The sequence below is a fragment of the Panicum virgatum genome, chromosome 2N, assembly GCF_016808335.1.
Source record: "Panicum virgatum strain AP13 chromosome 2N, P.virgatum_v5, whole genome shotgun sequence".
In the NCBI taxonomy this organism is placed as follows: Eukaryota; Viridiplantae; Streptophyta; class Magnoliopsida; order Poales; family Poaceae; genus Panicum; species Panicum virgatum.
The window spans coordinates 68,863,214-68,889,607 of NC_053146.1; the positions used below are offsets into that span (position 1 = coordinate 68,863,214).

The window sequence follows — 26,394 nt, forward strand, 5'->3', positions numbered from 1 at the left end:
TCGATCTGAGGACATGCATGGTGTCGCATGCCGAAAATGTGGTGTTTCTACTTGACCTGAACACATCAACGTCTCGATCGGAGAGAGCTGAGGAGAATACGAATTGGAATACTACATCGATCACCTCCTGTCTGAATGCCTCAACACATCACCGTCACGGCATGGAACCTACTCTTCCTCAGTCCTGAAATATAAAGTATTGAAGGTTTAAAATTTGTACTCGGTACTTTAGGATTTTTGGATAATAAGTATCACTACTAGAAAAATGTCTAAGGGCACCGGTTGCATGTGCTCTTTGGTACCGGTACCCCGAAAGTGGTACCAATGGCTCGAGTCTTTGGTACCGGGTAAAATAACCGGTACCTAAGCCTTCAAAATTCACGCAAAATATTCTCTTTGGTTGGGATTCGAACTCGTGACCTCTAGCCTAGTGTGTTGCTCCTTTACCATCTCAGCTACACAGTTGTTCTGATTGAGAAGGAGATATATTCCTTTTAAAGTAACCCATGGATGAGCCTAAGATACCGGTTGGTGTTACCAACCGGTACCTAAGGCTCGTCTATAGGTACTGGTTGGTGGAGATGAACCGGTGCTAAGGCCCATTCAAAGATTTTATCCACCCCAAAAATACCGGTATGGAGATGAACCGGTACCTATGCTACTATAGGTACCGGTTCATCTCCATACTGGTACTTTTGGGGTGGACGTAAGACTTGTTTTCTAGTAATGTATTAAAGAAAATAATTAAATTTCCCTTGGCTCTTAGCTATCCTTTTCTATTCATCCATCCCATGCTTAGTCTTAAGAACAACTTTAATTATAGCCGGTAAACGAAGAGCTCTTGAAGGTACATACGTCTTTTATTCTTTCTCTTAATATATCTTAAATTTGCTATAATGCCTTATATTACAAGATAGAGGGAGTAGTTGACTATTGTAGTATTGTGGCTAACCAAAATGTGTGTGGAAGTGGAAGCTAATCAGCACCAACAAGCAAAATATCAAATTCATAAATAAAGAAGAAATCTAGAGGAAGAAGATTACAACTTGCAAACGCAAACGGTACGTTTTTAACCTGGACGTGACGGCTGCCGTACTTTTGTGTCCAAATGTGAAATGTACGGCCGATATGATAGTTCCGCCGCCATATCATATTCACTTTAAGTTATCATCATCACCCATAGTAGGAGTAGTATACGCAAGCTAGCTGTCCGTGACCAACCGGTTGGGCTATACCTGCCAACCAGGCTTCCATACATGTGTTTAGCTGGCATTCTGGCAATCGATCAAGCTGGGAATGGTACACACCGACACGGGATCTTACCAATCGTTTTCGTGATTCAGATTCACACGCCGGCCGGCTGGCAATCTGCATGACCACCGTATGTGTGATATTTCCCAGCTGTATTGTATAGCATTTAGAAAAATGTTGGTACGAATTTCTTATTTTATTTTTATATTTATATGAATTAGCTCTAAAGTTATTTTTTTATCGAACCAAATTTTTTGAATTTATAAGAAATAGAAATCAGCTTTGAAACCACCCAAGTGGTAAGATTTATTTGGTTTTCAACAGTTGAATAGTCATGTTATTTTTTTTTTGAACGAACCGCACATACACATGTGGGTACACTGTCTTAATAGTTGAGCAACAACATTTTTTTCTGTCATGATTACAGTATATTTACCTGTTTCTGAGATTAAGCTGAGACATAAGCACGTCATACGGTTACTGCCTCTTTTTCCTGTTTTCAGCAAACAGTTATATGATCTTTATTTGTAGTATAGGAAGTAAACGATTGTCTGAAATCTGCAAGAGGTAAGCTTACAGTTGACTTGGCAACCAAAGAAGTGTTAGAGCATGACAAATGGAAATTAACAACTTCCTCGCTCAATGGTCCAGATTCATAACATCTAGCAGTAAACAATTACTCTCTCTCTCTCTCTCTCTCTCTCTCTCTCCCTCCCTCCCTCCCTCCCTCCCAAGCAAATGCATGAACCTAGCACGAGGTGATTCCTCTTTTTCCAATCGAGCGCTTAGAAAAGCTGTCCATCTCCACCATTGTATTTGAGAAATCTAGCTACATCTGTTGCACCGCAAAATAAACTCTACGAGTCTATAACATGCACCTTATTTATCTGCGGGCCCGATAAACATGTAGCCGTATGCAACAAATAAGTCTACTCTTCTAAAGTTGTATTCTATCTGCAACTAGTGACGTATTGCTCGAACATAGACAAAAGAATAGTGCCAAATAACATCACGCAGACAGGACAAAGCTCTCAATTATCACTGGGCCATGGCAGCACAACTTTGCTGGGCACTACTACCAGCAAAGAAACCTTTGTGTAGTACATCTCCTTAGTTTTCCTTTAATTTTCTTTTAAAAACATGCACCTAAGATAACATTTCTAACAGTATCTTCCCGAATTAAAGATCAAAATACAAGGATTCAATCATGGCGACGACAACCCTTGAGCGAAAGAAATTGTGGCTAGTTCAATTTATGTACACAAAAGAATCCTCCGAACTTTAATCGGAAGTAATTATTAGTACATACTCATGAATGCCAAAGACAGTGTACCTCAAGCTATTATTTGGAATTATTTTTCCTGCTCAAATAAAATGCTATAAAATTCACTTCCGAAATCCAAATAGGTTCAAGCAGTTTTCCATTGATATGTCTCGTCTCTGCACTTACAAGGCACAGGGCACTGCAGTACTCTACCGCGTCAGTCTACAGGTGGTACTAATTTGCATCGAAAGTGAGGTCACCATTTCAGTTTTTGAATCCATTAGATAAAATGAGACGATACTTGTTTAGCTTTGAGATAAAATTGTCTTAGAAGATAGTCCTACACAGATGTTTATATTGGTAATACAAGGGGGTACAAAAACAAAACACATAATGGTAAAAACAAATACTACATGAATGCTGGAAATTGCCTCGAGAAACGTTGCACTTGTTACAATATTTAACATGACGTCTGTTGCTGCTGCTTCGGCTGCTCACCTTGCCAAGCCCATACTATGTCCGCTAGCGCTGGCCTCATCTCTTGGTTGAAAACCTTCTGGTACTCTAGAGTATCACCGTTTGTCTTCTTTATCTCCACAAGATGGAAATTCGGGCTAACCTCAAATATCTCAGCATCGATGCCCATCACCCCTTTCCTTCCAGGCTTGGCACCTTCCATCTTCAATAAACCATCATCCTTCTTTGTGAGCTTCAATCTCAAGTTCTTTGCAATATCCTCAATCTTTGATATAATCGTTGAGCTTGTCTTGGTGGACGTGAACTTGGACTCTCTCTTCTTGTCAGATTCTTCAAACATTCCTGACAGGTCCAAACCAGCTGATAGGGATATTATATCAAATGCGTTCATGTTGGTGGGCTTCCTTGCTTCTTGCTGCTTGCCCTCTGTAGCTGGGATGGTGCCCATGGAATCAAAATCTGCATTCATGTCCACAGGTGGGGCATCCTTTGTTTTCAAGTTATACCTGAGTAGCTTTGCATCTAGACCCTTCCTGAACCATGGATTCTCCATGATTTTTTCCGTTGAGATCCTTGTACTGGGGTTAGGATCAAGAATCCTTAGCAAAAGCTTTCGAACATCAGTAGAGAACCAACTTGGGCACTTGAACTCCGCTTTCCCAATCTTCTTATACATATCCATCAAGTTTTTATCATGGAATGGGAGATACCCAGCCAGTAGCACAAAGAGGATGACCCCGCAAGACCAGATATCAGCTTTTGCACCGTCATAACCTTTTCTATTGATCACTTCAGGTGCGACATAAGCAGGTGTGCCACAGGTTGTGTGCAGCAGACCATCTTGTCTTTTGCAGTCAGCAAGTGCACTTAGACCGAAATCCGACACCTTTAGATTGCTATTCTCATCAAGCAGAAGGTTCTCTGGCTTCAAATCTCGATGATAGACACCCCTGCTATGGCAAAAGTCCACCGCGCAAATCAGCTGTTGGAAGTACTTGCGAGCAGCATCCTCCTTGAGACGTCCCCGCTGAACTTTATTGAACAATTCTCCACCTCTCACATGCTCCAACACAAAGTATATCTTGGTTTTTGTAGCCATAACCTCATATAATTGGACAATGTTTGGATGCCTCACGAGCTTCATGACAGAGATTTCCCGCTTGATCTGATCGATGAGGCCAACCTTCATAACCTTCTCCTTATCAATCACCTTTATCGCAACGCTTTCAAAAGTCTTTGTGTTACGGGCATGGTAGACCTTGGCAAAGGTCCCTTGTCCAAGCATCTTTCCCATCTCATACTTCTGCATCAAAACATTTCCTTTCTGCTCTGTCATCGCGCCGAATGTATACTATATGCACACAAAAGGCCGCACTGATCCAATAGTTGCAATGGACTAACAAGAAGCCTGCAATTGCCTTTGAAGACTTCAACCGTCTCCCCCGAGGTGGTTCTCTAAGAAGATGGCTGAGCTGCCACATCGAACCCCATTGTGCGGAAGCACAAGGAGCAGAAGCTGTGCGTGTTGATGAGCCCCAATGTCATCAAGAGGCGGCAAAGAAGAAATATGGGCGGCTACCCTGCCAAGTCCCTCACTAGGTAGCTCTTTAACATGCAAGCACATCTTTCTGCATTCCCTAAGGTGTTTCCTTGTTATTGAGAGGCCAGTTCTGCGAAGAAGAAAGAGCAAAATAAGGTCAGTCATGAACTGAGAGAACAAGCTCATGCTCGGTGCGTAGTCAAAATAAATGAATACAACGCAGATATGAAGCAGATGAACGGATATCTTTCTAGCACAGGCAAACACAAGAAGAGGTAGGCTTTTATCATGTTATGAAGTTTTTTTTTTCTTTTGCCCCTGCTCTATTCAGGTTGCTGTATATGGATCGATCCTTTTTTTTTTGTTTAACTGCAGGCAGCTCAAAATTCAGTGAGTACCCGCGAGAGGATCTATTGTTATTGTGGAGTATCTGAATTCCCCACCCACCCCCACTGTCAAGACCAGAGCAGTAGGTACAAATAATTGAAAGACAGTACCAGAATGGAACACGACGCTCTGCTTGACTGAAAAGTAGATAGATACAGATACAGATGTTGGGACAAAGAATTCATGAAAGAAATGCTACGCCTATAAAACGATGATAGGCATCTATCTGTCTATGTATCTATGACGTAAATAAAGAAGAAATCTTTGTAAGACGGCCATGCGGCAGGTCCAAAATCGCATCAGCTATTACGTTGCGCCGTGTGCATCCATCCAGCAGCAATACTTTTCCGTAGGGCAATCCAGAGAGAGACGCCAATCTAACTAGTGAACAGAGGCAGCACGGGACGGCTCTCGATCGGTTTGTAACACAAGCGCTGCGAACCGTGACCCCCCAACCCAACCATGGATTTGAGACGAATCACATGCATGTGTTGACAGTGGAGGATGAACAGGGATCGAAAGAGATGGAGTGGTACCAGATCCGGACGGCCGAGGACGGAGAGAAGAAGGGCGCAGCGGCGACTGAGGGCGAGCTCGGCGGCGGCACGAAGAAGGTGGTGGCTGGACTGGCACGGCGCGCGGGGGGCCGCGGGCGGTCAGTGCGTGGAGGCCGGCGAGGAGAGGAGAGGAAATCTGGGTGTGGCTTCAATTCCCTTGCGGTGGTGGCTGGTGTGGTGGTGGGTCGATGCGGTGTATGCGGCAGGAGCCGAGGCTTTCGGGGGCGCTGGTTTTATACGGCTGGTGGGAGCACAGGCGCAGGAGCAGTTCTTGGAGGAGGGTACCCGTGTGGGATCCCCTTCCCCAGAAGAAGATATTCGTTTGTGCTGCCTGTCCGGTTCCCATCCCATAAACCCGCTAAAAAAATCATCACATCCAATATTTCGACACTTTGTATAGATGGGCTGTAAATCGTGAAACGAATCTAATGAGCCTACTTAATTCATAATTTATAACAGTGATGCTACACTAATCATCCGCTAATTATTGATTAATCATGGATTAATTAGCATCATTAGATTCGTCTCGCGATTTACAACCCATCTATGCAAAAAATTTTATAAATAAACTTCATTTAGTACTTCAAATTAGTAAAATTCCAACGCAAAAATTTTTTTACACCAAATCAGAAAGGGGAATCACCACCGCCGGGTGGGTTGATTAGGAGAGGCGGGTGGGCCCACCAATTATTGCTGTCAGCGGCGGGTGCAACTTGCCGCCGTCGGTTTTAACTGGACGCCGGCTGGATCCATTTCACCCGCACCAGAATTCAGGGCAGCCGTGTGCCGACCGCCGCGGCCATGCCAGGGGTGTGCGTGGATGGAAAAGACACGCGCAACGGAAGGAGGCAAGCAACCAAAAGCGAAACTGGCTTCGGCGCTTGCAGCGTTCGTCAAGGCCTGTGCGTCCGTCCGTGATTGGAGGCGTGTCACGGTCACCACGCGACTGCCTGCCTGCCTGCCTGACGTCGTAGGCGTGCACTGGCTGACTAGGCACTAAACGTGGACCGACCTGCTCAGCTAGATCGTCCGTCCACCTGTCGCCTGCCTGCTCCGTTGGCGTGACCTCACTAATTGTTGCCTTGTTGGGCAGTCAGTCTCAGGTCGCCCGCCCGCCTAATCGATCGGCTAATCAGATGTGCCTCTCCAGAGACCTCGTTCCTTCTTGCACTGCTAGCTGCTAGCTCAATTCGGCTGCCGGTCTGCCATCGATGCGACGACAGGAAGGTCCATGTCACAACTCGAGGAGATGACACGTCGTCTCACGGATCGCTGCGTGCGTGCTTCGACAGCACACATCGTCTACTGTTTTGCGGTTTAATTTGTTCGTTCGTGCAGTGAAGCCCAAACGCAATGTGACAATGCCTGTCTACCACCTTCGATCGATCAGTTTCAGGCACAAAAGATCTGCGTGTGCTGCCTTGAGCATCAATATAATCAAAAGCAAGCAAGTGTTTATATTTTCCAGATGCCTTGCCTTGCTGTTACGAAAAGAGAAACGAATGACCATGATTGATCTCATTTTCTCTTTTACCTGAGGGAGATTTTCCGTGCAGGCCAGGGGGCACAAGAGTGACGTTGACCGGCCAGGAAATAGCCCTCCCAGAGATCGAAACGAGAGGAGGGACCCCACACCTACCATTCCGATGTCCAAATCGGCCGGTGTGGACCCTCCCATCATCAACGCTTGGATGGATTCCTCTAGAGACGATAGCGATGTCGTCCGTCACTCCCACCACCAGGCTGCTCACTCAAGGTAGCTTATTAGCTTGCTCCTCATTTCTTTCTCTCAAAAAATTTATTTGTCTTTCGATTTCCTAATATTTTCCATTGAAATGAAAGGGTACGACGTTCCTCTTTCATCAGTAATGAATGAATGGGCCAGTACAGTTAGTGTGGCTACCTGCACTTAAATCATGTCCAAGCTACCTACTGGTAGTATATATGTTGCTGCTTCAGTACTCATCGGAAGCTTCGCGATGTAATCAAGCAAGAGCACCAATTAATATGCATGCATGATATGATATGAGCACGAACCAAATATTCGCCTTTCTCTCTGTACAAGAGCTAGCAAAAACCAGAGGTAAAAATAAGTAAATGAGCTCGCTTTAGTTAGCCAAGAAAGAGCCCCGCAGCCTTCGCCTCTGAAATCAGGATCCTGGAACGAGAAAGCACACGTAGCTTTCAAGCATGTGGGAGGGGCATGGGCACTTGCCCCCTTGCAACTTGTTGGAGGACCATCCATTTGTCCCTTGCCGGCGGCGGCTGTCCGTGTAAAACCTCCGCCGGACGCCGCTGGATTGCCATCTCCGGAAAAGATTCGGCTGCCTGCTGTTCCGTCGCGGCTCTGGTCTGGAAGCCGCTGCTCTGCTCTGGTGCGAGTGCGACCGCCATGGCGGAGGCAGGCAGCTTCCTTTACGGGAAGCCGCCTAGCGGCTGTGGTTCTTGCATTGCAGCTGCGGCTGTGAATCAGAATCAACGGAACGACCGTCTCGCTCAAAACGTCATCACCACACAAATTGGGGGCCGCACGATCATATCGAATGGTTGCTGTCACAAGGTTCGTGAGCAGACACGCCTTGTAACTGTACAGCAGTACAGGTCCCCTCCCTCCCTGATTCTCCAGCCACCAACACGAGGACGACGATGCTTGGACTCTAACAACTCTGCTACTGCTAGCGTCATGCATCCTCCAGGTGGCACCACCGCCTCCTCCCTTTCTGATACCGTGGGCCCGGATCCTATGGCAGCTTGACACCTTGGTCCCTTGGTGTGTCCATCTGAGGCCGACCTTCCAGTCCTCACTTCCTCACCATCACACCTCATGTCACCATGGCCTAAACAATAGTAGTACAACTTCATGAGCCGGGCATCTTGTAATCAGATTAAATCACTCCTATAGATAAAAAAAAAGAAACTCTGAGCTAATTGGCTCTGTAAAAAAATTGAACAGGTACTGTACATGAGAGACCACAACAACGCACCTGTTTCTCATGAAAGCGTGCTCTCTTTTCTTGAGTCGATATAATTTCCTCCAGTTCCTCCCTTTGTGGCAGAGCGAGCCCCTTGACTAAGATAGATTGACTCTTTCATTCTTGCAGCCTATTCTGGTTCCAATTGCGTTTGAGGAAAACCCCCTTTGGCATCAATGAAACTCGCAAGGGAAAAAGACAAAGCAGGATTAAATTGACCAACCTCAGATGGCTGAACTTCAAAACTATGGGCACGCCCTCTCGGAAGCTTCTGCACGTTAGCGGGCATTCCCGACTACACTACTATGATATGGGTGGTCAAGTGGCCTGACCAAGTCGTTTTCAGCAACTTAGACTAATTGTCGTCTAACAATGACAACTAGTAGGGACATTTGGAATCTAATGGACCCTAATCATGCTCGCAAACGTTGGACTTCATTTCTCAAATGCTACATGGATGTCTGAATCAGTCGGCAATTGCTAGTTGCACTGCAAAATATCCTCTCTACTTAATATTTCAGGCATGCGTATTACATCATTCAGACCAAAAACAAACAAGCAACAAATGAGCTTTCACCACGGTATAAACAAGGCTTTGTTCAGATGATGACACACTTCAGACTTCAGAATGAATCCATTTACAATTGAGCTGCTCATGACTTGTAAGAACAAATGAGGTACAGATAAGCACGGCAGTTTGAATTCATGGGCGCCAGTCTATTAGGCACATTTCTGCAAATATGCACTGTAGTGAACCAAATTTTGACCAAAAGAAGAAAAAGACAGCACATGTACCGTATTATAATCTTTTATCAAAAAAAATCAAGACGAACAAGTGTGACTTGGAAACTGGAGTGCAAGTTAGAGAAGAAGCGTGTGCCTAACCTTGTTGTTTATCTCCAAAACCACAAGCTAACATTATTGTTCGGAAAGGGAAAAAAACAGCAGCCGAAAAAAGTTCCTTCGTCCTGGCCCTCTAATTTCACCTCAAGTAAGCAACTAGGCTTAAACAAACTAAACAAAGGTAAAAAAACATATAAATCTCTCAAATCAAGGAGAGCCGCAGAAGTTGCTACCCTAATCATTGACTAAAATACGTGAGGCCAAATAAATTGGTGTCTCCTACCAAAAACAAGAATCATAACAAGAATCTGCCATACTCCCTCCTGTACCTGCACAACAGTACTCATGATGGAGGGGCTGTCACTATACAACACACGGTGATGATGGCACTCCTAACTCCATAATTGCTGTTTTTTAATCCTCCTTTGTCCAAATGAGTATTCTCAGGTTCTGAACATGTAGGAGCTACTAACTGGAGCAGGGTTCTACTAGCACGTTCCAGCACCGAATGTCCATGTTGAATGAGAAGAAAATGGAAAATTTGTCTGATGTCTTGTTGACATAACATGGAATTTTCCGGTCCGTCCAGTGAGTGGTTCGCAATTGTTACTCCAAACGGCCGGTGGATTCCTAATCATGCATCTGTTTATGATGCCTAGCCTTGACAGAGCTCCTACCCTTTTCGTTAGAAGAACTAGCCTATCAACCCGTGCTCCCGCACGGGCTAATTAGAGTTATTTTAAAAATAAATCATACAACTAAAAATAAATCACGCATGGGTAGTATTTTTATATACATGATAATATAATAATGATAGAAATCGTAATTTAAAATTTTATATTAATATACTTTAATATTTTATTATAATTATATAATTTAGATTCAAATTTAGGTGTTACTTTAACTATTAATTGATATAATTAGATAATTTATATACAAATTTAGGGGTTGTTTTGCATTATTGTTTAATAGCATAAGTGGGTAATTTACACGAAGATTAGGGGTTACTTTGGGTTTTTATAATGGCATATGTGTGTAATTTAGATACATATATAGGGGTTACTTTAGTCTATTTTTATAATGGCAGAGATGTGTAATTTATTAGAAAAATAACAGATCCAATGACTATTATGATTAGAGTAGACAGATGGATGACCAGATGTTTTTGATTTTTGTGAGAATTTCTAGAACTTCTCTATTTTTATAGAGTGTCCACCTAAGATCCTAGGTGGCTTCAAAGGAGCCTCCAATTAGTAATAGTAAGATACACATCCAAGCTAAGCCAGGGAAGCAGTGACTTTGTTGTCCAAGAGCAAAATCACCTAGACGAAAAGAGAGAGATATATTAGAAGTTGAGTTTCTCCCGCAAACCGACCTTAGCTCAGTTGGCAGAGCGGAGGACTGTAGTCGTTGCAGATGAATCCTTAGGTCGCTGGTTCGAATCCGGCAGGTCGGATGTTATTTTGCTCCTTTTTCTCTCGCTCATGTTTTTTTTTATTAGGCTACGAGATGCTTCAGCAGGTACGAAAGGTAATAACCAAGCAACGGCAAAAAAAAAAAAAAAGCGAAAGAGAGCAAGGATTCTCAACGCTCGTCGCACTTGTCTTACGAGACCGACAAAAAAACAGGGGCAAGAGTTTTGCAGTGCGTCGGTCACCTACCTCTGGCTGCATGTGACGACAAGGATAGGATGGATTCACGCCGCCGCTGCCCGCTGGGGGAATCCCGGGATTCAGATCGCGAGAATAGGGCGGTTGCGCACTGGGCTGCCATATTAATTTGGGCCCAACGTGTGAGGGCATGTGAGAATAGGGCACGTTTCTCGAAAAAAAATCTCGCATCCATGAAGCACTAAATGAAATCTGTTTGTAAAACTTTTTTAGAGATGAGTGTAACTTTTCGCGACGGATCTAATGACGGTAATTAATCGATGATTTGCTACAGTGATACTACAGTGACCATCCTCTGCTCGTGCGGTCAAAGTCCTAATTAGATTCTTCAGAGCCACTAATGCGGAGGTTCTGAAGTTGATTTTATAAACTGGCTTTATTTGACACTGTAATTAGCAGTCAAATGTTACTATTCCTAACGCTAGGAAGCATGCCAAATAAGTCCCAAATTCGGCCCAATTCACGTGGACCTACGTAATTCGAGCCGAGTTTGGGAGCCAGAGCCGGAAGTTGACCTGCAGGCATGGCCATCTTGCTGTCGGCCATTGCTCGCTGGAGGCCTGCAGGGGATCATTGACCTGAAGTTGGCTGGATTTGCACTCAAGACAAAGATTGCTCTGGCTTCAGCGTACGGACAGTGACAGATCATGGTCGAGCTTGCAAATTACTGTTGAGCCGGAAGTCCGAGGGCTTCTCGGTGCACGAGTAACAGTGCAAGTTGGCAATGGAGAGCAAACCTTACACCTTGTTTAGTTCCTCTTCAAAAATTGTATACTCCCGTCACATCAAAGGAAATCTTATCATTTGCGAAAAGGCCTGTAGCCCGATGATTACAAAAGCCTCAGTAGCATCTGAGGTCCTGAGTTTGCCTCGGCATGGGAGCAAATTTTTCAGAATTTAACGGCATTGTGCTTTCAGTAGTAGACGATGTTTGACTCTTTATTTTGGTGGCACAGGGGTCTTTTTGGCGCAAGGCCGATCGTCGAGAAGCAACTCCACCAATACTCAAGGTCCAAATCTGGCTGCCTCCAAGCTGCACGCGACAGAGACCGAATGCACCGTTCTAGCATATAGAAGAGTAGTTGCAGGAAATAATTGTCTCCAAGCATAATGTGGTTGCAGCAAATAATTTGAGCAAGCGGCAATGACATAGCTCCAACTGAAGCTCATAACTATGCAGTGTGCATTGGCGCCTGATAACTGCAGAACTGGTTCTTATAAAAACGAGTATGCTTGCAACAGAAGTTAGAAACACGTATGCGACGAAAAGGCCACACACGGAATCATCATAATCCAGATCACACAACTAGAGGGCTTGATAGTAAACCACCTGATAACTATGCAGAACTGGTTCTTATAAAAATGAATATGCCTGCAACAGAAGCTAGAAACATGTGCATCAAAAAGGCCACACACGGAATCATGATAACCCAGATCACACAACCAGAGGGCTTGACAGTAAACCAATAGATCCTCAGAGTATTCATGCTTTCTTCTCCTAAGCATGAATACTGGATTAATCATGAAAAACAGTATCCTCCTAATATTTGGCATATGAATATGATAGAAAATAAACGAAGATAAGCAACTCCTAAAATAGGCATAGTTCTCCTAAAATCTCAGAAAAAGGTTGAAGTAGGACAACAGCATCTAAAGATGGTTTACGCCTTCAATGACTCAACTAGTATGTCAGGCAAAGAGAATTGAACAACGACATCGCAACATCTCTAGTATCTCGGGTGAAGGTAATTGGATAGAAAATTCTTGGAGAATGAACCAGCACGACAGGCAAAGTGGGACTGCAATATCTACAACGGTTGGCAACTTATATGAACAACCACCACGTCCCCACCACCAAGCATCACCAGTTTCCTCTAGCACTGGACGTCCTTGTCTTTGACACGTCAGTCGGATGGCAAGCTACACACACAACAGAAGATACACATCAGGGTCTATTTGTAGTGCGAATTAGTGAGTTGATATCTTGGGTGGTTGATAATGTTATTTTCATATCAACAACTGGTAGGCCCTTCTCCAGCTCCGAGCACCAGGTATCAAATATGTTGGAAACTGAGGTGACCCTAATACCCACTAAACTGAGGACCTACATCTAAGGCACACCAACTCACTCTAAAGTAGTTAGCCTTTTCAATTTCTAGCTACTTAGTATATAAGGTCCTTTCGACGGCAGAGCCGCTTTCTCGCTTCTGGGTGGCAGAGCCTACAAATGAAACTGGCTTCCGGGAGAGCCTTCCTACGATGAAGCCCAGACTCTTTGTGATCCCGAGTGGCAGAGACAACCTACGATAGATCACAACTTATACACTAAGTACTTAGAAACTTAGAGACTAACACTTACAAAACACTTGCTTTATTACAACACAATAGTATTACACAAAGAGTACAAACACACCCTCTCTTTGTGGCTATTCTAGCACTCACCCTTCTCATCTACCATACTCTCTTGAATGAATGGCATGCAAGAGAGGGGCTCTATTCATAGTCAAGGGGGAACCATGAGGTTGTGACAAGTGTCCCCCATTCTTGAAATTTTCCAGACATTACAACATTATCTAGTTTATTTTATTACTAATTCTAGACTACTCCATGGTAAATATCTTAGTCTTGCATAGTGTAGAACATTCTAGAAGGTTGACTTGCCTTCTTTCAACAAAATACAACCATTACAGTGCCTTTGTGGCTATCTTTGGTGGATAGATTGCATAGCACTGACCATGTTACAGATTTCATCGCAATTGTATTACCAACCAGATCATATAAATCATTCAACACATCTTTAGGCTTCTTCTCGAGGTCCTGAACAACCACGTAGAATTTAGCTGGCTTTAGAACATTAATCAAATTTTGCAGTGCACTTATCTTTCTATTTACATCAACCTTGATATAAACTTATTAGCCAATGGCTCACCATGGACAGGTTTCCCTACAACATAAGAGACTATTATATAATTTCATATGGAAAGTTGGAAATAAATTGGAAAGATGGAAATAAATCTTTTATCTCTAGTATATATGAAAACCTAAAGCAAAACATGAGACAACACCAGACAATCATATTATCTGTCATTGTTTTTCTAGTCCAGGGAACCAAAATGCACCTGAGATGAAAGAGTCTAGACCCCGAAACATACAATCCCGGGTGGCAGAGTCAACCTACGATAGATCACAACTTATATACTAAGTACTTAGAAACTGGGAGACTAACACTTATAAAACACTTACTTTATTACAACACAATAGTATTACACAATAGTACACAACATACCATCTCTTTGTGGCTATCCTAGCACCCAACCTTCTCATCTACCATACTCTCTTGGATGAATGGCATGCCAAGGGAGGGGGACTCTATTCATAGTTAAGGGGAACCATGAGGTTGTGACAAGTGTCCCCCATTTTAGATATTACAACATTATCTAATTTATTTTATTACCAACTCTAGACTACTCCATGGTAAATATCTTAGTCTTGCATAGTGTAGAACATTAAGGTTGCCTTGACTTCTTTCAACAAAATACAACCATTACAGTGCCTTTGGGGCTATATGTGTTGGATACATTGCATAGCACCGATCATGTTACAGATTTCATCACAATTGTATTACCAACCAGATCATATGAATCATTCACCAACCAGATCATATAAATCATTCAGCACATCTTTAGGCTTCTTCTCGAGGTCCTGAACAGCCACAAAGAGTTTAGCTGATTTGGCGTGCGGGAGCCCCATCCGCTACGATAGCGTTCGGGATGGCGTGCCCGCTGCAGCAAAAAAAAAGAACAGTATAGGCGTACGCTATATGTTTTACCGTTCCTTTCCTTTTAGGGGAGGTCTCTCAGTTGCTGCTCTGGCCGACTATATTCATCTTTGGGAAACACTATAACATTTTCAGCTGGTTGCAGATGTGAAAGACATATTTAGGTGGAGGTGCACTTCGGATGGAAAGGAAAGTACATAGCCAAGTCGGCTTATAATGGCGTCCGCAATGGACTTTTGTTGTTCCCTGGTGTAGCTCTTGAGGCCGTTGTTGTCCGGAACTTTAGTTCCGCGCTGTCAATGGACTTTTGTAAGAAGTAGTCAAGTAAACTTTTTTCTTCTTAATACTACAAAGATGCGCAACTCTCTTGCGTATTCGAGAAAAAAATGTCATGGCATCGCATGGCGCTACAATTCACATCAGCAAGTCGAGATGTGCACAATACAATACAATGGCAGAGAGACGCGCTGAAAGCCGGACGCACAGATCACAATCGCGGATGGATCGCCGTCACGTTCCTCACAGCACGTAGACCATGCCGACCTCGAGCAGCGACGCCGGCGGCACGCGCAGCGCCACATCCGGGCCGCGGCAGTTCCGCCGCAGGAAGTTGTACCCGACGCCGACGGCCAGCTTCTTGAGCAGCGACGACCCGGGCTTGGTCTGCACGTGCGAGTGCCCCAGGATGAACGCCGTGCCGGCCTCCCGCGCCTCGCACAGCTCGTGCAGCTCCTCCAGCACGCGCTCGTCCACGCCGGGGCTCCTGCAGGGGGTCGCCGCGAACCTCACCTGCTTCTTGATCGCCGGCGCCGCCGCCGCGAGCTCGATCCCGTCCACGCCCGTCTCGTGGGCCGACGACACGCCGTCGTGGGACTCGTCGTACCCCAGCTGCAGGTGGCGCCGCAGCGGGTTGCTCCCGATGACTGTGAGCGCGTTCTCGCGCTCGTTTTCGTAGCCGCAGCTGCTGTCCCGCGCCTCCCTGCCGGCGTCGCTGCACCGGAACAGCGCGTCGAGCTTGATGAACGTGGCGAGGCTCTCGACGAGCTCCGTCTCGAACGAGTCCACGTCCTGGTGCACGTCGCGGTAGCCGTACCGCACGATGCACCGGTAGGAGCAGTGCCCCGGGGGGCCCACGCGGCCGACGAGGTAGCGCTCGGCGGGGAGCACGTGCGGCACCGGCACGGACTTGACGCAGACGAAGACGAGCACCCGGTGGAACGCCGGGAGGTTGGTCACGAAGCGGGAGAAGTTGGCCGGCACGCCGGAGGTGAGGTCGGTGTAGACGAGGCCGATGCCCGGGACGCGGACCATGCCCAGCTTGTCGCCGAGAGCGAGGAGCCACTCTAGGGTCACCTTGTTGTGCATGTCGTACTCGTATTTCCTGATCGTCACGTGGTGCCACACGAACATGACGGCGAGCAGGATCAGGGAGAGGAGGATCGGCACCCACGCACCTTCCAGGAACTTGATCAGTGATGCCGAGAAGTAGAGCGCCTCGACCGAACCGAACAAGAGGAAGAATGCCAGGGCTAGCAGAGGCGACCGGTGCCAGCATAGCATGATCACCACGGACATGAGGCACGTCGTCACCAGCATCACCGTGATCACGGCCAAGCCTGCACAAAAGTCCGCCGTTCAGTTGTTTCCGGACCCTACACGCATACCAGTAGTGTCAAGGCTGGCTGCAAGGGTTGATCGAAAAGAATGCCTCTCGCCTCTCGCGAGCCGGGAGACTCCGGCGGCGGCGCACCCCGTGCCGCCACCGCCACCCACCCCTCCGCCGCTGTCCTCCGTCGCTCGCTGTCGTCGCCCAGCGGACTGCATCTCGCACGCCGTGCCGACGCCCGCCCCCTGCCGCTGCCCGGCGACCATGCCAGGCCCGGAGCCCAGCTACAGGAATCCCTTCTCCGTGACTTCCACGCCACGGCCGTCCCAGGTGCTGTTGCCCCATCCTCCTCGCGAGTCCACATATGGATTACTGCGCCCTTCCATGCCTCGCGTTTCAATTCCTCATATATCTCCACGGTGCTCTCCTATCACCTCACTGCTCCCCCCGATCTCGTTAGGGCCAAGGTCGTTAGGCAGTCCGTCTTTCGTGCTAGGATCTCTGTCAGGTCGCTAACTTCCTTGTCGCGCGGGGACACCTCGAGTTCAACAAGTACCAGTTCTGCCTTCACAGTTCCGAGGCCCTCGCTGTGGCAATGGCGCTACAGCTCAAGGTTGAAGATGAGTGCAGTTACTACAGCCCACCAACCAACCCTGAGCCGGCTCACCCCCCTGCGTCCGGTTCCCGAGGCGCTGACCCTGCCCCGGCCCAACCCAACGGTAGACAGTGGGTGCCAACCCGGAGCAGCGCAGTTGGGGGTATCTTCAGAGATTGTGCCTTTACTGCTGCTGTGCTTCCTGCGCTGCTCCCCTCCCCTCCGTCTGCGCTGCTGATGAGACAAGACGCGGCGCCGCGTGCCCGGTCTTGTCTGCATTCACACCTCCCCACCCACCTCGCCCGCCCCACCCATCACCCTACCTGCGCGCCCTCCTCATGCCTTCCTGCTCGCCTCCGCCGCCCAAAACCCTCCTTCCCCCATTCCTCTACGGACCCCGGCTGCTTCCGCTGCCTTGCCCTAGATCACCAGGTGCGCGACTGCCGTGACCCCGTGCGCTGCCGCATCTGCCGCGGCTCCGGTCACCACGGCTACGCGTGCCCCATGGCGTCCCGCCGTGAGCAGACCCCCCACCCCAAGCGCCGCCCCACGGTTCCGCTGCCTGCTTCCCGTGCGGCCGTCCACGCCGTCCCTTTCTCACCCCGCACCACTCCGCCGCCGTCCGCCACCCCTACCCCCCCACCAACCCCTCTGAACCTGCCTCCGTTCACCACATCTTTTGACCCACTGAACATGCTTGCTTCCTCCAGCTCTGGGCCTGCTGTGAGCCAACAAATCCAGCCTCCTCACGTTCTGGAGGAGGGCCCATACTTCCTGGGCGATCTGTTCCGCGAGCCGGAGGACTGGGGCAAGCGCGCCCTTCGCTCTCCGGCTTCTCCCGCGCACCCCAAGTCCCGTGACATCAGGATGGTGTGCCGTGGCGGTGCCGGCGGCTCAAGGGCGTCCCCGACTTGTTCTGGCGGGAGGATCCGGTCTCCTGACTCCCTGCCATCCCCGCTGTCTGCTCCTAGCCCTCGCTCTGCGCGCGGACCCCCCCTGGCGTCGCCGCCGAGGACGACATTGAGGAGGAATCGGTGGAGTCGGCGGAGAGCGACGAGGATGGCGGACCGGAGTTCATGGAGGTCTGGGTCCGCGAGGGGGATTGGGAGCGTGCGGCTCTGCATGCTTTCGTCCACCTCGGCGCTGGCAGTGCTGCCGCGTGCCCGGCACCTTTCGTCCGCGCCGCCATCTACGCCGCCGCCCCAGGTCTGCATTTCCAGCTCCTCCCGTCCACTCGGGGCGTGTGCCTCCTGAAATTCCTCAGCCGTGAAGCGCGTGATTTGGCGGTCGACCTTCAACCCTTTGTTCATAATGGTGTGGAAGTAAGTTAGGAGCGGGTGGAGGAGACCGATGACCGCTTCACCCAGACTCCTGAGTGGCTTGGTCATGTTGTGGTCTGGAACTACCCTGAGGAACACTGGGGAGCTGAGAAGGTTCGGGACATCTTTGGTTGCTTGGGGACTGTGATGGAGATTGATCCCTCTTGCCTGCCTGGTTCAGATCGGTCCTCCTTGCGCCTTGTGCTTGAGCTGTGCACTCCTCACGTCCCCTACCGCGTTGGTGTGCACCCTCCCAGTGGGCGCGGAATCACTCTGCGCATCAATGGATTGGAGTTCTGGCCGAGGGAACAGCAGTTCGATGAGTTTGGCAACTGGATTTCTTTCTTTGGGCCGCCGGCCCCCTTCGGAGGTTTTGGCGGGTTTGGCCCAGCTGCAGCTCCAGGTGGGCCTGGTTTCCTCCACCCTCCCCCCGCAGTACGGCCCACCACGTCCCCCTGCGCCTCCACAGAACACCCACGCCTCCCACCCAGCCCGCTACACCCCGCCGCCTTCCTTGGTGCGGCGATCCTTTGCCATGGCTTCATCAATCCTTTCCCCCTGCCCCGCTTGCCACAGCTCCCGCTGATCATCTACCTGCCCGCACCACCTGCTCCTGCACCCGCCACTTGCCGTGCTTTGCCTGCGCTCCTGCCGACCTGGCACCCCCCGCGCTCAGACACCACCACACCCTCCCTGTCCATGCCACGTCCCACCCCTGCCTCGCCTCCACCACGTCCCACCCATGCCCCGCCTCCACCACGTCCTACCGCCACCGCCACCCCAAAACCACCTGCTGCGCGCGTTGGAGCCAGGGGCCGAGGAAGATCCCAGCAGCGACACGCAACAGCTCGTGCCTGGCTGCTAAAGATAAAGGAGTGTTCGTGGATTCAACTGCTAAAGCCACTCAGCTGAAAACGCTGCGCAACAGCCTCTCACAGTGTTCCAAACCGGTCCAGCTGCATGTAGTGAAGAAGAAGCTACTGAAAAAGACAAAGAAGCCAATCGCAGCAGAAGACCTGGTGAAGCTCTCTGATGCCGTTGGGCTAGGTGCTGCAACATCTCAAGCTCTTGATCGTATCCTGGCCATTGGTGCGGCTACGTCCGCAACTCTGGATGAGGTGTTGGCAGGCAAGTACTGATGCAGCTCGAGGTCGTCCCTGCGCGGATTGCTCTGACCCATTTTGTTAGCAATAGCGCAACCTGCCTCGCTAGCCCTAGTGCCAGCGCTCGTAGTCGTCTCAGTTCCGTCTTAGTTGTCTGTTCTGTTAGTTTGGTCGTCCCCTGCGTGGGCGCTTTGTGTTGTTTCAGACTGGCTCGCGGTTTGTTGTTCTCTGTGTGCGTCTGGCCGCCTCTGTGTGTCTCTGGTGCCGCCTCGGCGGGCGCACCAAGTTTGTCTGTCTCTGTTCTGAACCCCGGGCTGCTCTGCAGCGATTTGTGCTTTGTTCTAAGTTTGGTGTCGTCTGCTTGCCATGGCCACCAACACCACTGATTTGTCCTTGGTCTCGTGGAATGTAAGAGGGTTAGGTGATGCTGATAAGTGCAAAGTTGTCCGTGATTCGCTTTTGTGCTCACAAGCTGACATCGTGTGCCTCCAAGAATCCAAGCTTCGTGACGTTAGCGCGACCAAGTCACGTTGTTTCCTTCCCCCACGCCTGGCCGACTACCGCTTTGCGGAATCGATCGGTTCCAGGGGTGGGATCGTCACTGCCTGGAACGCGCACGCACTGACGGCGTCGCACTACATTGCACGCCGCCACACTCTAACAACCTTTTTCACCTTCGCTGCTTCCGACTCCGCCTTTGCTGTCACCAACGTTTATGCCCCTGCTGATCATAGAGACTCTCGATCCTTCCTCGACGACCTGCGCGAGGTTGCGGGGCAGGTCGCTGGCAACTGGGTCCTCGCCGGGGATTTCAACCTTACGCGTGCTTGTGAAGATAACAGTAATGGCACTATCAATTCTTTGGGCCTCATGGACATCCCCCTGCTTGATCGACTGTTTACATGGTCCAACAACAGAGCTACGCCCACCCTCGCGCGGTTAGATAGAGTCTTCTTCAATGTTCCTATGAGCGTGGCTTTCCCCAACTCCTCCCTCACGTCGCTACCAAAACCGACCTCCGATCACACACCCATCCTCCTCAAAATCTCCACCTCCATACCAAAACCCAACCTTTTCCGCTTCGAGAATAGCTGGCTCAAACACCAGGATTTCCTCCCTGCGATCCTCCCCGCCTGGCAGGGCAATGGGCGCGGCGGTGCGGCAGGCAACATGGTGAGCGCTCTGAAAGCAGTCCGCTGTGCGTCGAAAGCTTGGGCGCGGAGTAAGCGTGCCCCTCCCACTCTCCACTCCAACTGCCAATTCGTGATTTACCTATTTGATGTGCTCGAGGAGCACCGGTCTCTCTCTGCAGGGGAGCAGCTGCTGCGGCGAAGCTGCCAGGAACGCCTCACCATCTCATTGCGCGAGCGAGCTGCGTACTGGAAGCAACGGGGGAAGCAACGTGCCATCTGTGAAGGCGACTCCAACACTCAGTTTTTCCATGCGCATGCAAGCCAGCGGCTGCGTAGGAACCAGATCCGTGCTCTGGATATTGAGGGAGTAATGGTCTCATCTCACAATGCCAAGACGGCGGCTCTGACAACCCATCTCCAGCAGCTCCTTGGTGTTGAATGTCAGTCAACCTGGGACTTTGATCTCTCATCGCTATATGCTGGGAAGGCAACGGTCGATGCTGAGCCACTTGTTGCTGAGTTCACTGAGACTGAAGCTCTTGCTGCAATCCGGGCAATGAACGGGGCCAGCTCCCCTGGCCCCGATGGTTTCGGACCAAGTTTCTACCGTGCGGCTTGGGCAGTGGTCTCGACATCTGTCATGGCACTTGCGCAGGCCTTCCATGAAGAAAGAGCAGAACTGGAGCACCTCAATCGCTCCTATGTGGTGTTGATTCCGAAGCACAACGCAGCGGTTAAGCCCAGCGACTTCCGCCCTATCTGCTTGCAAAACTGTCCTCTGAAGATCATTGCCAAGATGCTCACCTCGCGGCTGCAAGCGGAAATTCCCAGGATTATTGATGTTGACCAAACTAGTTTCATTCGTGGGCGGTCTATCTCTGAGAACTTCATCTATGCGATGGAGCTCGTGCAATGTTGCAACAAGCGGAAGCTGCCAACGCTTGTTCTGAAACTGGACTTTGCCAAGGCGTTTGACTCAGTGAACTGGGATAGCCTGCACAGGGTCATGCTCGTTCGTGGTTTCCCTCCTCAGTGGTGCCGCTGGATCGCGAGCTTCCTCTCCACCTCCAAGTCTGCCGTGCTAGTCAATGGCACCCCTGGCCCATGGTTCAGCTGCAAACGTGGGGTGCGGCAAGGCGACCCGCTCTCCCCGTATTTGTTCTTGATTGTTGCTGATGTTCTCCAACAAATGGTTAAGACAAACAATGAGATAAGGCATCCTGCTGATAACAACCTTCCATGTCCGGTACTGCAGTATGCAGATGATACGTTGATTGTCCTCCGTGCAGACTCGGACAGCGCCGGAACACTGAAGGGGGTCCTCGACTCCTTCTCGGCTGCCACTGGGTTCGCGATCAACTACAACAAGAGTACCATTGTGCCCATGCACTGCTCTGCTCGTCAAGTGTCAGCACTGGCCAACATCTTGGCCTGCCAAGTGGGTTCTTTCCCGCAGACCTATCTTGGTTTGCCGCTATCTTGCGACAAGTTGCGGCTCAGCGCTTTTGCCCCCTTGATTTGCAAGACGGATCGGTATCTAGCAGGATGGCAGAGCACCCTTCTGAATCCTATGGGCCGGACGATCCTGGTGAATAGTGTGCTTGATAGCCAACTGATTTACGCAATGTCGTCTCTCCTGTTGCCGCAAGGCACCCTGGACGCGTTGGACAAGAGGCGCCGGGCCTTCATCTGGTCGGGTGAGGATCACGTTTCTGGTGCCCAATGCCTTGTCGCCTGGGAACTCGCATGCCAACCAAAAGAACTGGGCGGACTTGGGGTCAAGGACATTGCCGTTCAGAACAAGTGCCTGTTACTGAAACTGCTGCATTGTTTGCACAACCCTGGGGAGTCTGCTTGGGCAAGTTGGGTGCGCGGCAAGATCGACCTGGTCACTATGCATGGTGAATTGGCCGGGGCACACTGGCATGATCTTGAAGAGCTCTTGCCCATGTACCGCGCGGTCACTGCTTGCAAGGTGGGGAATGGTGAATCGACCAATTTTTGGCAAGATAGATGGCTCTCGCTGGGTCGGCTCATGGACTGCTTCCCGCTGCTTTTCTCTCACGCGACCACGCAGGGTGTCTCGGTGGCCAGTGTCGCCCGCGAAGGCATCGAGATGTTCCTGACGCCGTGCATAGCTTCTGGCGCTAGAGGTGAGCTGGGTGCTATCAAGAGGCTGCTTGGCCACCTGGAGCTGACCACCGGCGATGATCAGCGCTTCTCTCCTCTCTCTCTCTGAAGGAGTGCGAGTTGAAAACAGGCCCGGTCTACCAGCTCACCATGCAGGCGACAGGGGGCCCGAAATGCCCATTTTCAGATTTTGTTTGGAAGAACAGGGCGCCCCCACGAGTCCAATTCTTCGCCTGGCTAATGGTCTTGCAACGTCTGAACTGCCGCGCCAATTTGAAGCACAAACACTTGCTGGATGTGGCCACTTGTGAGCTCTGTGGACATGGCGACGAGGACTGCAATCACCTCTTCCTGTTTTGCCCCTTTGCGGCTCAGGTTTGGAGCAAATTGGGCATGGATGTTCAGAATTGCGAGGTGCAGACAATCTGGACTGTTCCCCACCCAGCAACAACCCCGGCTCGACACTTCGACAGCTTCCTCCTCCTGGTGTGCTGGAATATCTGGAAACACCGCAATGAGGTGGTTTTCAGGAATTTTCCTCCTTCACACGAAAGACTCTGGTGTGCATGCAAAGATGAAGCCCGGGACTGGAGCTATCGATGGAGAGCAGCAGACCTACCTGTAAATGACTCCTGGTGCCTGATCTTTTCTAATATGTAACTCATAGATACTACCCCTTTTTTTCTTCAAATTGCTGAAAACCAATGTACTGACTTTGGCTTGCGACAAAGCCCCTTTAAATGCAAAATTCAGGTGGGGGATGCTCCCCCCCGTTGACTGTCAAAAAAAAAAAAAGGCTGGCTGCAAGTACTTACCGGACGCATTCCCCATGTGCTTCGTATTACGGAAACCAACGGTGACCGCAATGCAGAGGATCATTAGCATCCAGTTGACCTCAGGGATGTATATCTGGCCATGAATCTTGTCAGACGTGTGCACAACTTTCACCCTGGGGAAGCAACTCAGGGACTGGCTCTGGTTGATGATGGAGAAGGTTCCACTGATGATTGCTTGGCTTCCTACAACCGATGCCAATATCGCCAGCACTAGCACAGGCCACCTTACACTCTCTGCATTCGCATAGGCAAAAGTCTTGTTAATGTCTGAAACTCTGAATCTGTGAAACCGTGCGGTGAGAATAAATAAATCATCTAGTCTAGTTACCGGGAACTGCGATGTAGAATCCAATCTGGTAGCTTGCGTCAAGGTTATGGTGTTTGGACAAATAGGCAGCTTGACCCATGTATCCCAATATCAGTGAAGGGTACACTAAAGAAGTGAAAGCAAGCTGCAAAAACAAGAGTCAGACTTCGTCACTTGAGAATTCAGACTTGCACACTGAAGAGTGAACAATGAAAATATTCATTCATAGGGGCGGGCATATGAAGTGAAGGGTCAGGGAATTGCTTGGATTGCGCTGTAGGAGAAGTGGCCAAGATCCGCAAACATTGCTTCCGATCCTGAATGCCAGACATGACTATTAGCTCATCCACTTTCTCGGCAGCTGTTGCAACTTGCAAACGAAAGCAATGGTATAATTTCAGAACGCTTTACCTGTCATGCATAGCAAAATTCCTCCCAGCGACATCCAGCCAGACTTCCTGGTCTTCTTCAGGAATGTGATCATGTAGGAGGGATTGAGCGCCCGGTAAACATGAGGGTTCCAGTGGATGATGTTGTACAAGCCGATAGCGCTCATGCAGAGCAGCCAGGACAGAACGATCGGCGCGAAGAGGAATCCTACACGGTGGGTGCCATAATGCTGCAGAGCGAACAGGAATACTAATATGGCACAGGTTATGGGAATGATCGCGTCTGCAAGGAGAAAAAGAGCAGAAATGAGGACGGTAAGACAGGTAAAATGTTTTTTTGGTAAACTAACTAACGCTACTATCATGTGAAGGTAACAGGTGATGGGAATTGTTGAACAAAAATGGTCACATGGCATCTGGAAGAACCTGCCCATGTATCCTATTTCTGCCGTTCAGATACAGTTTGCTAAGAAGATGCTTTGTTCAGTTGCAGATTTTGACAGAAGATGCTAAGTTTAGATAATCGGATTAGATAGTCATCACAATACTAATAGTGGGTTCTATGAATAGGTTGCTGCTAGAAATGGGTTACTGTAAACTAGGAAGCAGGATTTTCAAAAAATAAAAGAACAAGTAGGAAACAGAATCCTCCAACTATGTGGCAATTGATTATGGTAGTTCGTTAGTTGTGGACTTGTGGTCACTAGTCAGTTGCATCCAACTACAGGAGATATGAAAACTTGAAGCAAAAAAATCGCAACTTGATTTTTTTAAAAAAAACTTACATTCATGTTGATCTTTGGACAAGGAGAGCTCGAGCCCTGAAACAGCCGAGAACACTGCAGCAGGCAGAAGAAAGCACGAAGCCAGAGGTCAGAAACTGAAGCATCATCTAGCAGGTTCAAGTACTGAAAGGCCATGTATGGAGTGGGCGGTAGTAGAGTGGTGTACCCGAGATCGCCGGCGTGAGGACGCCGTCCCCGATGATCATGCATGTTCCGATCATGACCATGACGAGCAGCGCGGTGTGCAGCTTCTTGTGCTTCTCCAGCCAGTCCTTGACGCGTGACCTCTGGGCGACCTCGGGCGGGTACTCGAGCTTGTAGGTGGAGAGCTCCTCGTCGGCGACCTGGCGGTTGGGGAGGAGGCTAACATTGGCGTGGCGGCAGATGAGGGAGTAGAGCGCGAAAGTGCCTCCTGCCGCCGTTAGTGTTAGTTTTGGAATCAAGAGCACATATACACATGATCAATCAGCTGGAGATGAGAAGTGACTGATCTGATCATGTAGTGTTTGTTTTTATGGCTCGGATAATATCATCGGAGTCATTTGTTCAAAAAAAAAAAGATGAAGGCGCGTACCTTCGCCGTTGTCGTCGGCGCGCAGGACGACGGTGACGTACTTGATGAGGGGGATGAGGGTGAGCGTCCAGAAGACGAAGGAGAGGGCGCCGAAGATCTCCTCGTTGGTGTCCGAGTGCTTGATGTCCTCGGCGAAGGTGCTCTTGTACACGTAGAGTGGCGAGATGCTGAGGTCGCCGTACACCACCCCGAGGCTCTGGTACGCCAGCAGCAGCGTCGTCCGCCATGACTCCCTCTGCGAAACCCAACCGACACCGCGCATGGTTTAGTGTCGGTGCTAGCAGCAGGTAGCAGCCAAGCACAAACAGTGGGCTTATCTAGTAATTGATGATAAGCAGCCTGGAGGGATCCGGAATTCTGACCTTTCGGGGCGCCGTGCCTACTCCGAACTCGGGATCCATGGCTGCGATGCGAGATGAATCAAGAAATTGGAACCTGAGAAGCTAGCCTCTGCTGATCATGAAGCTGCGCGCCTGCTTTTAATTTGCGGCCCTGATATATCCAACAAGGAAGCCATCAGCAGCAGCAGACGAGCAATGCGATGGATTGAAGCAGGCCAGCGACAGGATGGATCAAGGAAGAAAGCAGCACAAGAAAGACAGACCTCTACCCAAATGTTTGGCAGGCGAGGACAGACAATGCGATCGAGGATCGCCGGGGAGGGAGGGGAATAAGAAGATATGGACGCGACGCGAGGCGAGGATGGAGGGGAAAGCTGCCTCCAAGAGATGAAGGACGGCGCCGGCACTGCAGTGGCATGCATACATATCCAGCCCACGCCGTCGGCTACATAATAAAAGTTAGTGGAGCTTGGCTTTGAGCCCCACAACCACAAGAGAGGATCAGACACAGGATCGATGATATTGATTAGAATGATA

The 26,394-nt window shown here is 49.3% G+C and overlaps 2 protein-coding genes and 1 non-coding gene across 4 annotated transcripts; 1 reads left to right on the forward strand and 2 right to left on the reverse strand.

The window, feature by feature from the left end:
* Positions 1–2,795: 2,795 nt before the first annotated feature.
* On the reverse strand, positions 2,796–5,691 carry LOC120662173 (CBL-interacting protein kinase 2). The gene is made up of 2 exons (XM_039941294.1): positions 5,456–5,691; positions 2,796–4,662 (listed from the first exon to the last, which is right to left on the reverse strand). Exon 2 carries the CDS (start codon positions 4,326–4,328, stop codon positions 2,976–2,978), a length of 1,353 nt encoding a protein of 450 aa, XP_039797228.1. The 5' UTR covers positions 4,329–4,662; positions 5,456–5,691; the 3' UTR covers positions 2,796–2,975.
* Positions 5,692–10,661: 4,970 nt separating this feature from the next.
* Positions 10,662–10,747, forward strand: TRNAY-GUA. The gene is given in 2 exon segments: positions 10,662–10,698; positions 10,712–10,747. It is a non-coding gene; the product is annotated as a tRNA-Tyr (tRNA).
* Positions 10,748–15,044: 4,297 nt separating this feature from the next.
* Positions 15,045–26,394, reverse strand: LOC120662174 (probable potassium transporter 9). Of its 2 annotated transcripts, XM_039941295.1 has the most exons (10): positions 26,121–26,305; positions 25,879–26,008; positions 25,517–25,751; positions 25,109–25,354; positions 24,943–24,996; positions 24,180–24,440; positions 24,033–24,085; positions 23,790–23,913; positions 23,441–23,695; positions 15,045–16,355 (listed from the first exon to the last, which is right to left on the reverse strand). In XM_039941295.1, the coding sequence occupies exons 2-10, from the start codon at positions 25,915–25,917 to the stop codon at positions 15,259–15,261; spliced, it is 2,364 nt and encodes a 787-aa protein (XP_039797229.1). In that variant the 5' UTR covers positions 25,918–26,008; positions 26,121–26,305; the 3' UTR covers positions 15,045–15,258. The 2 variants fall into 2 exon arrangements, with proteins under 2 accessions (XP_039797229.1, XP_039797230.1); XM_039941296.1 differs by having other exon boundaries at positions 25,879–26,394.